General features: G+C 38.3%; 1 protein-coding gene across 3 annotated transcripts in view; it reads left to right on the forward strand.

Annotated features, from left to right (window-relative positions):
• LOC311282146 (calcium/calmodulin-dependent protein kinase type IV) overlaps window positions 1-15,167 on the forward strand; it is a 295,824-nt gene that overhangs the window by 127,071 nt on the left and 153,586 nt on the right. For all 3 annotated transcript variants that reach the window (XM_084395757.1, XM_084395758.1, XM_084395759.1), the window contains one exon: window positions 1,787-1,859. In XM_084395757.1, coding sequence (XP_084251883.1) covers window positions 1,787-1,859 — 73 coding nt within the window. The remainder of the gene's footprint in view (window positions 1-1,786; window positions 1,860-15,167) is intronic.

Genomic DNA, 15,167 nt, shown 5'->3' on the forward strand with positions numbered 1-15,167 from the left:
CCTCAGAATCAAACAGCAAAAAATTAACCAGACAAGTTAACATAGTCTGGATGAAAGGCTGAATATATATTTATATGTATAGGCTTATATATATAAAAAATAGTTTCAACATACGATAAAAGAATCATAAATTCATAGCTTGCAATACACTATGTATCTCTTTAATCTATGCATTGCATTTGCATAACCACTCGATTCTTATTGCAGTCTTTTTTAAATAAACAGTAGCATGGGCAAACTCCCGATAGTGCACACACGTCGGTAATGTTTATGAATGAACACCCGTCCACTATTCATTTTTATATAGAGCTACATGATTCTTCGAACATGCTCTTAATAGATGAGGGTGGTGAGTTTTTATTCCCCTGTATCAATGTTCAGCACCTCAGAGATAGACTGCTGAAACACCGGGCTCTCTAACGAGGGCGGAAGAAGCCGCGGCCTGGGCTTCCGATCCCAGAGAGAGAGTGCTGGATCCCCCGGGTAAAGGCAGAGAAAAGGCGGAGCCCGTCTCTAACCCCTCCGCGAGATCCATTTGCGAGCCCCACAATACCAGCTTCCATGCTGCCTCAGCAACAACAGGGCCGGTACTGCGAGGAACGCGAGCCTGAACACATTTACATTTACATTTACATTTAGCTGACGCTTTTATCCAAAGCGACTTACAATTGCTATATATGTCAGAGGTCGCACGCCTCTGGAGCAACTAGGGGTTAAGTGTCTTGCTCAGGGACACATTGGTGTCTCACAGTGGATTCGAACCCGGGTCTCTCACACCAAAGGCATGTGTCTTATCCATTGCGCCACAACACCCTCCTCAAAGAGTGACAAGCGAGTAAAGCGATAGTAACTCGCAATGCTCGTAGTCAGCGCCCTCGAGTGCTGAAAGATCATGCTCCATTCCAAACAAACAACACATACATCGTGTGTATCCCCACCCTTAAAGAAAGAGGGCAGGGAGGAACACACGATCTAAGGTTGTTTTGTTCGCCATAATATCTATGCTTGTGACTGATATAGTGACAGACAACAATAAATAAGACAGACAGTATGTAACACAGAGCGCTTGCTGAGGCACAGAAGCTAGCGCAGTTCTATTCCGGATGTGCTTTATCCTTTACTGGTCGTGACGTCACCCGCCCGTGACGCCCACTCTCGCCATTGGACTAGTTGACACAAGTGCTTAAGACGCAATCACGCAGGAGCGTTCCCAAAGCATCATTGACGCATCGCGAGTTCCCTCGAAAGGAAACAGCAAGCATTTATTAAAGAAAGCATAAGAAAAGCATCTAATCATAGCAACGTGGATATGTTTGCACGAGCTCTGCAATTCGGCACTCTAGTAAAGTCATGCCACGTTTATTCTTATACCTATACAATAAGATTGTACGATTTCGCTTGAAGGATATCAGGGCCTTTATGGTGGTCTCCAGCACATGAATCTCATTCTTTCTTTATCATCAACACCTTCCAGCTCAGGTTCTTACAGCTCAGTGGGCTTTCTGTCTGCTCTTCTACCTATCAGTGAGACGAAATTGAATAAAACAAGTTCCCAATAATGGGTTTAGGGTTAGGTTAGGTTTGGTGCAGAGCTGGAACAGGATGTGTTTGCCTACACATATCTACACACTGCTAAACAGAGCACTAAATGCTGCCAGACACACACACATCAGCTATTCATATTTGAAAACCTTCGAAAGTCTATATATGTGCTATGTGATTTTTGTTGTTGTTTTTGCTGAATTTGTCTCTAAGATGGTCCTACATGAGCTGTGTGTTGTTTCAGGATTGTGGAGAGGGGCTACTACAGCGAGCGAGATGCAGCTCACGTTATCAGGCAGATTCTGGAGGCTGTGGCGGTAAGACCATATGAATCATAGGATATAAAGATATTTACAGACATTTTCCATTCATGTGTGAAAGACAATAATGGTAATGTGGATGTTTAGCCTTCTAATGTTTACATTACAAAACTGCAAAAATGGTGCATTCAGAAATCTCCATGGTTTTGATGTTATAACCAGGATCTCATTAACATATTACCGCCCAACTTGTACCCTTGATTTGATTTCTACTTTTCTTTGAAGATAAAATGGATGCATCAAAATCATTTTTGTGGTAATTCACATTATGCTACATACAGTATGCTGTCGATTGCCTAAAACTAACTTTTTGCAACACTTGTCAATGGCCGATAACTTAAGAAAATGTACTGGCCATGGAACTGTTTCTGCAAAAAAAAACAGATAACAGTGAAGATTCACAATTCTCTATTCCAATTTCAAGACCACAGCTAAAACTACTAGCCCAAGTAATATAAACATAAAACATTATTAAAGACAAGTAAAAAGTCAGTAATAAAATAAGAGCAAATAATCAAATAACAAGCAAATAATCAAATAAATACAATATAACAAAAATAAAAATAAAATAAGCAGTGCTTTTCAGGTTTTTCAGGTAGGTCTAACAGTAGTTTTCAGGTACAGAAATTTAATAAAGTAAGCAAATGTAAAATAACTGCATAGTCTTCACTTTAAATTAAAAATCAATACACTGCAATTATTAATTAATAATAATTGTAAAAGTTATTCAGTCAAGTGCAGTGAGTGAATTTTTCTTTGTCCTTTGTTGTTTGATTAACATTTAAAACACAGACAACATCAGGATTATTAGGCTGCTGTCACTTCAAGAGCTAATGCATGGATCTAATATTAGGGTTGTGCCGATGGACGATGATAGCTGACCGACATCACGATGGTGAGCCACCATCGTGATGCCACGCCCCCCACCCTGTCAGACCAGCCCAGTCTCACGGCAGTTCGTGTTCGTGTGTACACCAGTGGTTAGGAACCTGGCTCTTAGGCAAAAATCATGTGGCTCGCAAGGTCTCTCACCCTTTACCAACGAACGATAAAAAAATTAAGACGTGCGTGTTCAGTGCTGTTCGCGAGTGTCACGAGTCACCACAGCAATCAACTAACCGCTTACGTTTCTGTGGTAACCTAACAGTTACAGCTCCTGCACTGGGATTCAAGCAGCTGCAGCTTGTTTAAGGTGATGGCGAAAATCATTTTAGAACAGCAGCGAAAATGTAAAAGTAGGCTATACAAACTTTAATATATCCTTTTATTGAAACGGGTGTTTTACTGTTCAAAGAGACATTTCGAAACATTTCACCCGCTGGTACTTTCACTTTTGCCGCAGAGACCCTTTATGTCCTATACATGTGTCGTATTGTTGATAATCCGCGCAGATTTCAGTTGACGATTCTGTTTAAAGTTATTAATAATAAAACATGAATGAATGAGAAAGAAAAGAGCAGGATGTGCTTTATGTTGAAAAGAAATATTAAAAGCGCGATAAGTCGCGAAAGAGAACTGAATTGTACTGACAGGATGCTGTGCGCGCGCTCCGAGCGCAACACGGACAAGCATATAGTCTTTGTCTTCGGTTGCGAGCCTAAACGGCCAAATAAACATAAATATTTCAAAATGCCAAGCCGAGTATTCCCGTGGCGTAAACACAGTAGAAGTAGCTACTCTCTCTCTCTCTTCGTGATGGTCAGCGTGATTCCGTAGCATCCCCCCCCCCCCACCCCACGACGATATCATCGTCCATCGCGATGTTTTACTGTAAACATCGTCAACTGCCAATTTAGGGGACATCGCCCAACCCTATCTAATATACATCTTAACTGTTTACGTTCACTTAAGACATAACCTACTATGTTTACTAGTATTCTCTGTATTTTTTGACATCATTTTGTGTGAACTTGTCTGTTTAAGCGCAATAAGACGTGAAAGAGAGCTCAGTTTAATATTTGCGCCCTTTCTGAGATGCGGCTTTCTGTTCTGGGAGCGCTTCAGATGTTTGCGCACACAAAACTTTCCACTGAGTGCGTTAAATTAGCTCCCTTTCACATCTTCTTGCGCTTGAATATTTCAATTGTCTAGGATTAAACTTTCGTGACGATACTGCACTGGCCCGTCAACTGTTCTGAGCTTTGTTCACATTTGTTCACGTTTGTTCACGTTCATGCATTGTAAGAATTCATAAAAATGTTACTGGCCAACTGGCGAGGGACACCGTTTCATATACTCGCCAATGTTGCTATGCTTATTGGCACATCCTGTCTTCATTGCCATGTGTCAGTGGAAAGTTGCATGTGTCACTTAAACTTGTGACATGTGCCACTGACATTATCGTGGAACACTGACACTAGCGCGATTTTCCACCATCGGACTGAACAGTTCTAAGAACAGTAAGGAACGGTTTCAGTTATGTTCCCACTTAAGCCTGGTACGGCACAGAACAATTACAAACCGTTCTCTGCCCAGAATTCTCTATACGGTTGTCTAACCGTGACGAACCGTGCTGGTAGAATGCGTGTAGTGACGTCGCAAGTCAGAATTGGACACTTGTCTGTAGCCTGGCTACTTGGGATGGTAAGATTCACTGATTCACATCGGTGCATCTGCATAAAAGTTAATGATGTGATGCATCGATATTGGATAAAAGTTGGCATTTGTATCGCAATGCATCGTTTCTAACATATTTGCATCAGTAAAAAAAAACATTTTTTTATAGAGTATATAATTATTAGTAGATACGCTATACTTTTATTATTTAGAAAGTGACCAATAATAATATTGTGTCCAATATTTTATATGTAGATTGATTTCTCCTCTCTAAAGTGTTTCTCTGCCACGTGAATATGATGTTTCACAACATTACAGAGTCCTAAGAGAATGGGGTGTGCGATATATATTGCCTGCAATAATATCGTAATTGTTGTTTTAACCATGTGCAACCTGACATTATCGAGTATATCCCTCAAACACACTCAAAGAGTGCATGCATACATTACGCTATGTAGTCTTGTAGATTAGACTAGTGCGGTGTGCATTTAGAGTGCCCGCTTTCACTGTGTGATTTAGTCTCATTTATATCATTTAACATAGTTAATAAATATCTCAGGAAGAGTGCAGTTTTTCTCCAGATATCAGCATGATAACAAATGTGATATTGATTTTATACAAGTTTAATAAACAAGAAGCCAACGAAAATAGTCCACAACAAAGCCACAGCACTGTAATTGAGTCTCTGAGCAACACAAGGCAATGTTTCCTTACTGAATGAATCATCTTTTCGAATGAATCAGTTATGACTAAGATAGATTAAAGCTGTGTCTGAAATCGCCCCCTTATTACCTTAACCCTTTGGGGTCTAAGGTGTTTTTGGGGTCCTTGAGATGTTTTGACATGTCCTGACATTTGTGCTTTTTTCAGTTGCTTATAAACATTTTAATGGCAAAGGTGTCATTACACTCTATTCAGCACAAACAGGACTACCATAATATGTGAACAACATGTATGTACATGTTTGTATTTTTGAGAGAATAATGTTTATGCATGGTTATTGAAAAAAACAAAAAATTTAAGTTTCTGAAATAAGGCCACAAAACACATAATAAATATGTGTCCACAAGACTTTTGACTAATGGATGTTGTCGCCTAGAGTTTTTTCTTCACAATTATGTGAAAATCATCCTGCCTACATAAAACAATACATTGGTTTAAATTTTGTAAGACACTTTTTTTTTAGAAAGGCAATATGCATGGGGGTGTGAATGATCATAAATAATGCTGTGATTCACACCTGAGAAGACAATGACCCGCATAATGAGCTGCATAATGAGCCTTTCAGTCAGGTATGTCACTGAGAGGGAACTATAAAATATGAGGACAAAAGATTATATATATATACACACATATTGCTTTTAATTTATTTAGAATATAGTTAACAATATAATCCAAATATAAATGAAAGTCAAAAGCACATTTTGAGTACACAGTCATACATGGAAACAATCACTGTTCAAATAGGCTATATCGGCCATTCTACAGAATTGGTTCAAAGTTAGAGTTGGAAACATCTTGAATTTTTTTTTTTTTTTTACACAAATTTTGTATGCATGCATGCAAATTCTCATACTGTATTTTCAGAAAGTTTTGGAATATTTATCCTCTCCCCAAATTTGTCACTAATAAAACACAATAATCATTAATTTAAGGAGAAGGCTTATATTGACCTATTAAGATTTTGTTTACATCTGCCTTGTAAATATTTTTTTGTGCTATTTTATTAAAGTTTTCACATGTAAATCAACAATTGCAATTTTAACAATATTTCAAGTGTAATCTTTCTTTGTAAAAAGCATACATTTTATCATACGTATTTCAAAGTTAAGGATTCATTAGTTTGAATATACATGGGAACAAACACTGTAATAACATCTTAGTGGATAATTCAATATACCTACAGTACTTTATTTTGGACAAAACTTCCTATTATTTAACATATGAGCAGAAATTGGCGGACAAAAGCTTATTTGATGTGGCAGTAGTCTATTTTACAGTAAAAACTTTATAATCTATCCAAAACTAGTCAACGAAATCGTCTAAACATTCATATCGCAAGATGACGTAAAGTACACAAATCGGATTAAACTTGATGTGTTTTATAGACCTGTTGTGGGCGTTGACAGGTTTGCATGGATTGCCTCAGATCATTTGCGTTTCAATAGCGCGCGCGTGTTCACATTAGCAGATAATGAGTTGCCATGAGAACGACTGACATCTCTCTCTTTTCATACAGATTACATAAACAGAGAATATTTGTTTTCATTTTGAATTAGATAATTTAAACGTAGAAACTGAAATTTTTATAAAGATATATTGCTTATGCCTGTGTGACTAGTATTCGCTGAGTTTTGTTTAAGTTTAGAGACGTGCTCCAGAAAAAAAGTTCACGGAGATGGAGAGGCAGAAATTATATACCTGTTTATTTTCTTTATTTTACAAAAGCACAATCTTTTGTTTTGATTGTAAGTGGACACATAAAAAGTAGACATTTTACAGTTTATTTTTTTCATATTTATTAAGTCTGTATGACCATAAATGACGGAGTATTTTAAAGGTGCTATAAGCGATCTCGGTTGGCGTAACCCTTTTGTTGATGTTTGAATTATTATCAAACAAAAGGGAGGCTAGCTAGACCCTCCCTCCTCCTCATCCGCGCACTAACCCCCGAACCCCACCCCCACATCATTCTTGTTGGTTATTGGCTGGAACAGTTTGTTATGTTTCGTGGTGCGGGTCGCTCTGTTTGTTGCTCAGTTTGTTTTTGCTGCAGTTTGTGGAGCGTGGGCTGTCTGCAGAGACCGTGTTTTTTTACAGTGTGTTCAGGGGACAGGCAGCGAGCGGATAGTGAGGAGATGTTTGCGGTATGTGAAAAAAAATGTTTTAGCCTAAAAAACGCGTGAGATCGCTTATAGCACCTTTAAGTCTATTTTGCTGCTATGTTAAAAAAATCCAGCAAAACGCAGCGACGCGTTTGTCGACCCCAGAGGGGACGTTATTGAGTGCACTCATTCAAACCCACAGTGCATCGCAATAACGAGTGTACAACTGATGTACGCTCAACGGCTAGAGAATACCTATAATGCACTGTGAGAATTGCGTGCTGAATTAATTCCTGCGTCTCGCCAGGAGATGGCGCCACAGCTGAACCAATCATCCATCCATTTTCCAAACTCACTGGTCCAGCGTAATAACATACAGGTATAAATGTCTTTTTAATTGATTATTATATTGTTTAATTACAGTTTATACATGCTAGTTTCCATAGCAGGGTTCAGGATAAATCTTTTTATTACTACTGGAGCTGCCAGTTTGCAATGTTTCAATTAATTATTAAACAGCAAGCACAAACGATGCAAAAGTGGCAGCCCTTCCGGCACACTCAGTGTCCAAATTCACTCACTCACTCACTGTAAGGGAATAGTGAATGAGGGTATCCACCTTATTTTTAACGGAAATACGGACGCAGCCAGTTGACGGTATTTTGTGCGAGACTTCCGGTTAGGCACTTCCGGTCACTGGCGAGCGTTGTTCATAACAACAAACTCATCGTTGTGCAGTTAGAGGTTGTCATAATAACTGGCACAAAAGAAAGATTTACTTGGAGCAGGAGTGTTTTAATCATCGAATTATTGACATTTTAATAATCAGGCGCCCTATACGACCGGCGACACACTGGCTGCGTGGCGTTTCTGTTGCGTGGTGTTTTCTATGTCTTTGCACACCAGAAACGTCTCTGACGAGGCGTTGCTGCTGCTAGGTAACATGATAAGCCTCATTGGTGATATATTTGACATATGGGGAGAGAGTTGTGGAAGGCACTTAATGTTAAACATAAATATATAGCAGCAAAGACAACGTCGGCAGTATTGACGGCAAAATAGGCTACAGAATATTTCGTTCTGTATTGACAGGTGCAATATTTGAAAATCGATAATATATATATATTTTTTACATTTAGGCTATATCTGCATTTATGTCAAAACCTAAATTCAAACATCAAAATGTCATTTATTAATATGTATTCATATCAAAATGACATACAAACATATTTTCCTATTCTATTTTGCCTGGAAACGCTTCCGAAACGCTTGCGTGTCGCGTGAAAAATAGGCATCGATTCTATTTCTAGCATGCACGCATTTTCCCTGAGACGCGCGTGTCACGCAGGCAGTGTGCAAGCTCTAAATAACCGGTTAACATGGGAGCCGAAATAACGGACACGCCACGCAGCCCATTTGAAGAAACGACCGTATGTTTGTTCTTTTCATTTCGTGAACACAAGACCTACAGAAGACCACCCGATAAAAGTGGCTGGGCTACGAAGTCTGAATAAAAACTCCAAGGAGAAACAAAATCATTATAGTAACCCCTGTATAAAATCTAGTCATCATGGCATGATCATCATGGCATTTATTTTGTATGATTTATAATTATTTATAGCCATCTACTTATTGCTATCATGTGCTTTGGTTGCATTCTGATGACATTATTAATACATTTGACATGACAAAATAGCCTACCTCCATAGATATATTAACTTAGTCCAGCGTTGGCTCGACCGTGTTTAGGGCGGTGCTGAAGGCGCCGGCGAAGTTTTGGCAATCTGCCAGCTAGATGCATGAGTGTTTTCAACCAGGTCCAGTACCCGACCTGGGTGAGGCGGGGCTTTAGTTCTTTGTTGTATTCATCTGCTAAGGCATGTGTAACATTTTTCTGTCAACTCTGCATAATCCTTCGCAATCGATATCGTTAGTTAGCCCAGAGAAGCGAGGAAACGGAAGTGCCGCACAAAAACCGGATACTGGACCCATATTTACTTCCGCGTTCGAAAATAAGGTGAATAAGGGGGTGATTTCGAACACAGCACAAGACAATGCTTCGTTCCTGATTGAATCAGCCGTTTGAATGAATTGTTTGAATCTCAATGACTCACTCATTAACAGTGACTTGCTGCCATCTACTGGTGGTTTTAATTTCACATTTAAAATATCTTTTCATGTTTTAAATAATTTCAAATATCAATATTCAACATTTTATCTTTGGAGTAAAAAGGGGAACCACTGACATAGAATATAGATTATCATGGTAAAGGTAGAGCTGCATCTTCCAACAAATAATTACAAATCCAATGTTTGGAAACACTCAAAGTCAGAAGGCACTTAAGTTAATTTATGATTTTCTGTCTGTCTGAATTAAAGAAATAAAAGCGAACTATCTGTACTGTATTGAATTGCATAGCATCATATTTTTTCCCATTGCATTGTATTGCATTGACTCGCATTTGTTGAATCGAATTGAAATCGGATCGTACTGCATCGTAATAGGGGTGAATCGTATCGCATCGCACCGGTAGCTGCTTCATATGTATCTTTAATATATCGTATCGTTGGCTATGCATCAAGATGCGTATCGCATCGGTTTGGCCTGACTGTGGAAAATCGGCTACTGTGTCACAGAAGTCAAGTCAAGTCACATTTATGTATATAGCGCTTTTTACAATACAGATTGTTTCAAAGCAGCTTTACAGAGATAACAGGAAAATAATGCAAAAAAGTTTGTTTCCAGAAGAAAATAGCATCACAGTCCAGCTTAAGTAAGTTCAGTGATGTTTCATTTTTATTTTTATTTTTAAGTTATTAATTTAGTTAATTTATATATATATATATATATATATAATCAACTAATTAACTAAATTCAAGGCTAAATATATACAAAATATAAGGCTATAAATATAAAATATAAGGATATACACTCACCTAAAGGATTATTAGGAACACCATACTAATACTGTGTTTGACCCCCTTTCGCCTTCAGAACTGCCTTAATTCTACATGGCATTGATTCAACAAGGTGCTGAAAGCATTCTTTAGAAATGTTGGCCCATATTGATACGATAGCATCTGGCAGTTGATGGAGATTTGTGGGATGCACATCCAGGGCACGAAGCTCCCGTTCCACCACATCCCAAAGATGCTCTATTGGGTTGAGATCTGGTGACTGTGGGGGCCATTTTAGTACAGTGAACTCATTGTCATGTTCAAGAAACCAATTTGAAATGATTCGAGCTTTGTGACATGGTGCATTATCCTGCTGGAAGTAGCCATCAGAGGATGGGTACATGGTGGTCATAAAGGGATGGACATGGTCAGAAACAATGCTCAGGTAGGCCGTGGCATTTAAACGATGCCCAATTGGCACTAAGGGGCCTAAAGTGTGCCAAGAAAACATCCCCCACACCATTACACCACCACCACCAGCCTGCACAGTGGTAACAAGGCATGATGGATTCATGTTCTCATTCTGTTTACGCCAAATTCTGACTCTACCATCTGAATGTCTCAACAGAAATCGAGACTCATCAGACCAGGCAACATTTTTCCAGTCTTCAACTGTCCAATTTTGGTGAGCTCGTGCAAATTGTAGCCTCTTTTTCCTATTTGTAGTGGAGATGAGTGGTACCCGGTGGGGTCTTCTGCTGTTGTAGCCCATCCACCTCAAGGTTATGCGTGTTGTGGCTTCACAAATGCTTTGCTGCATACCTCGGTTGTAACGAGTGGTTATTTCAGTCAAAGTTGCTCTTCTATCAGCTTGAATCAGTCGGCCCATTCTCCTCTGACCTCTAGCATCAACAAGGCATTTTCGCCCACAGGACTGCCGCATACTGGATGTTTTTCCCTTTTCACACCATTCTTTGTAAACCCTAGAAATGGTTGTGCGTGAAAATCCCAGTAACTGAGCAGATTGTGAAATACTCAGACCGGCCCGTCTGGCACCAACAACCATGCCACGCTCAAAATTGCTTAAATCACCTTTCTTTCCCATTCTGACATTCAGTTTGGAGTTCAGGAGATTGTCTTGACCAGGACCACACCCCTAAATGCATTGAAGCAACTGCCTTGTGATTGGTTGATTAGATAATTGCATTAATGAGAAATTGAACAGGTGTTCCTAATAATCCTTTAGGTGAGTGTATATATATATATATATATACAGTATATATATATATATATATATACAGTATATATAGCCATCGTCCAGCTCAGTTCAGTTCTTGTATAATAGTGTCAATGCAGGCAGATCAATATTATTGTTGAATATTAAATTAAATGTTAAATTTAATGTCCCCAACTAAGCAACTAAGAAGCCACAGAAGTAATAAAACCGTTCATTATCAGTAGTTTATTTTTTATCAATATCAGACTCTGATTACTTTTTTCAACTCATTTTTTAAAAGTCAGTTTAATGTAATATAAGTTGAAATGATTTATACAGCCAAGTTGATTGTACTTACAAAATTAAGACTTTCTTTTTTACAGTATAAGTTTAATTGTTTAATTTAAATATCACTAATATTGACTATTTATTTAGCATTTTGTGTCACAATTAATCAGTTTAGCTGTTTTATATCATCTGTCAGTCACTACTGGAGGTGTCACAATATATGGCGACATGTTCCGCGACACAGTATCAGTGTTCCACGATAATGCCAGTGGCACATGCCATTCTCCTCTTGCACATCACAAGATTTAAGGAACACATGCCACTGTCCACTGTCCACTGTCCACTGACACATGCCATGCCATTGAAAACCAGATTTGCCACTGGATGTGCCAGTAACCATAGCGACATGTGCCATTGGCTTCTGTGCGTCAGATGCCATGTCACTTATGTTAATACATTTGGTGCTTGGCGAGTGTTCATTTTGGGCTCTAAGTTAGGAGTCTTGAAAGGTATAAAACTGTATAAAAAAAAAAGTTTATGTCTGAGTATCAGAGAGTAGTTGTGTAAATGTTGTGTAAAACATAATCATGACTGTTGTTGAAGCAACATTACAAGACTTCAGAGAAACAATAAAATATTACAAAAGGTGTATAATATGGTGCCTTTAATGTGATGTTAATGCAAATACTATGATAAAAAAAAACATGATATAATGATACGTGTCATGTGGGACAGCAGTTGCTTTAATGCATCCTCAGCCGGCAGATTATTGTGAATGTGTTGGTGTGGCTGAACACATGTCCAGCGATGGGCTGACAGTGGAGAGATGTGGGTCAGTCTTGTCGTCACTCAAAAGCGGACGGTAGAGTAAGTGGATGTATGTGCAGAGCTGCTAGTGAAAAATAATCTTCTCAGAAAAAAACAAAAACAAAAAAAAACATTGCAATTTTTTCCCCTCAGCTTTTAATCTCCCTGAGCAAGAGGAATGTAGCGTGGTTACATAACAGCTCAGCAATCTGACAATGAAGCAACAATGCGGAGGCCACATGGGCTGATTTATGTGTAGAATGTTTGTGTGTGCAGGTCATATCTGTTTAATACACATTGTCTATGACATAATCTCTAGTGCTTGATTGTGACATAAGATTTATGTATGTGCATATATGACAATTTAGGGAAGTATTTGTATCTGTCTCTGACCTGTGTTGACCAGGACCTTTTTTTTTTTTTTTTCAGTAGCTCAGCTAACCCCCAAAAAATCCCATTTTGATTTGACAATCCAGAAACCACAGAACACCCTAACAACTGCATAGCAATCTACTAAATCCACTTAAAACACCTTAGAAAACACAACAAGCAGCAACCTAGCAAACAACTTAGCATTAGATTGGTGATTTTGCAATCACATTTTCTAAAAAAATAAATAAAATCTAGCTTTGTTTATAATTTCCTAAATTATTTGGCCTAATATTTAAAGTCCCACTGAAGTCCCTTGAAATCTGCATTACCCTGCATTATTCAATATATTGACGCAATTTCCACTGAAACAGGAAGACAGGGCGGGACATATTGAGTGGCTCATCCCCCTTTTTAAATAGCCAGTAGCTTTTTGTTTATATCACAGCTCGACTAGAGCTGTTGAAATCGTCAAAACCTCATTTGATATTTGATCATATGAAAACCACATATTGTATATCAAATTAAATAAATAAAAAGATTCACAATTTAGATTTAACCCTCTGGGGTCTGAGGTGTTTTTGGGGTCCTTGAGATGTTTTGACATGCCCTGACATTTGTGCTTTTTTCAGTTGCTTATAAACATATTAATGGCAAAGGTGTAATAACACTCTATTTAGCACAAACAGGGCTACCATAATATGTGAGCAACATGTATGTACATGTTTGTATTTTTGAGAAAATAATATTTATGCATGGTTATTGAAAAAACAAAAAAAAGTTTCTGAAAACACAAAACACATACTAAATATGTGTCCACAAGACTTTTGAATAATGGATGTTGTCGCCTAGTGTTTTTGCTTCAAAATGATCTGAAAATCATCCTGCCTAATCATTCACATAAAACAATACATTGATTTAAATTTTGTAAGACACTTTTTGTTTGGAAAGGCAATTTGCGTGGGGGCGTGATTCACACCTGAGAAAACAATGACCTGCATAATGACCTGCATAATGGGCTGCATAATTAGCCTTTCATTCAGGTGTATCACTGAGCCACAAGAAAGAATGCAAGGACAAAATAAATAAATAAATAAATGCATACACATATATATATATATATATATATACTAAATTGGTTCACAGTTGGAAACATCTCGATTTTTTTTTTTCACAAATTGTGCTTGCAAATTGTATAATATCTAAGGTAAACATTTCTAGTAATTGTGCAGTTAATTCTCATACTGTATTTTCAGAAAGTTTTGGAATATATTCTCTCTCCAAATGTGTCACTAATAAAACACAATAAAAATAATTTAAAGAGAAGGCTTATATTGACCTTTTAAGATTTTGTTTACATCTACCTTGTAAATAAATGTTTTGCTATTTTATTAAAAAGGTTACAATTACAACAACAATTACAATTTTAACAATATTTCAAGTGTAATATTTCTTTGTAAAAACTAAAGTATACATTTTATCATACGTATTTCAAAGTTAAAGGGATACTTCAGGATTTAGCATTAAGCTTTGTATTAGTAGAAAACCTGTAGTATTTTCGAATTACCGTTATTATTATCGAATTATCCCCCTGAGATGAGAGATTTGTGTATTTTTTGTCTGGAAAAAATCCTCAGATGCAAAAATCGTCCTTTTGCGTCAACGGAGGATTTTTTGGCCAGAGGCTAAAGACTACAGCCAGTAGTAGGGGCTGTCCCGCATGTTTTCAACCCACCCATAGAGGGTGGGATCTCACTCACAGAATGTACACATAGTGTCAGCCGTCTTTCTTTGGAAGCTAAGCTACCAGGCTCTTGTTCTGTGGAGAAAGCTGAGTAGTAGGAGAAAGCTGAGTAGGTAGGGGTAACCATACTCTTTTTCCCGGACATGTCCGGTCGTCGAGATCGTCCAAAATGTCCGGGATTCGGCTTTTGCTTTCTGCAGTCCCCATTCATTGTTTACATGCACACCTTTTGTTTCAATCTAACTGAATTCATTCCGATTGGTGAATCTGAATGTAGTGTTTACATGAACGCTAAACAAGTGATCGGTTGATGTGTGTTTTAACATTGCTAAGAAAATTCCCGCTCCTCCGTGAGAGATACGAGACCGGTGCGTCTCAGTAATCATGCCACCGGCCTCTCATCGTTCTCCCACGGCCCTCAGTCTCGTCCTGCTCGCCACAGTAAACATAATGAATGGCGACTGTAGAACGCAAAAGCCAAATCCCGGACATTTTGGGTGATCTCGAAATCCTGGGCAGACTCGTCACGGAGACTCACTAGTAGCCTAGCCTTGTTGTTTTCAACTGCGCTCTCTTACCGGTAGGCGTGGCTTGGGAGTGGC

The sequence above is a fragment of the Rutilus rutilus genome (genome assembly GCF_951802725.1).
Source record: "Rutilus rutilus genome assembly, chromosome: 22".
Classification (NCBI taxonomy): Eukaryota; Metazoa; Chordata; class Actinopteri; order Cypriniformes; family Leuciscidae; genus Rutilus; species Rutilus rutilus.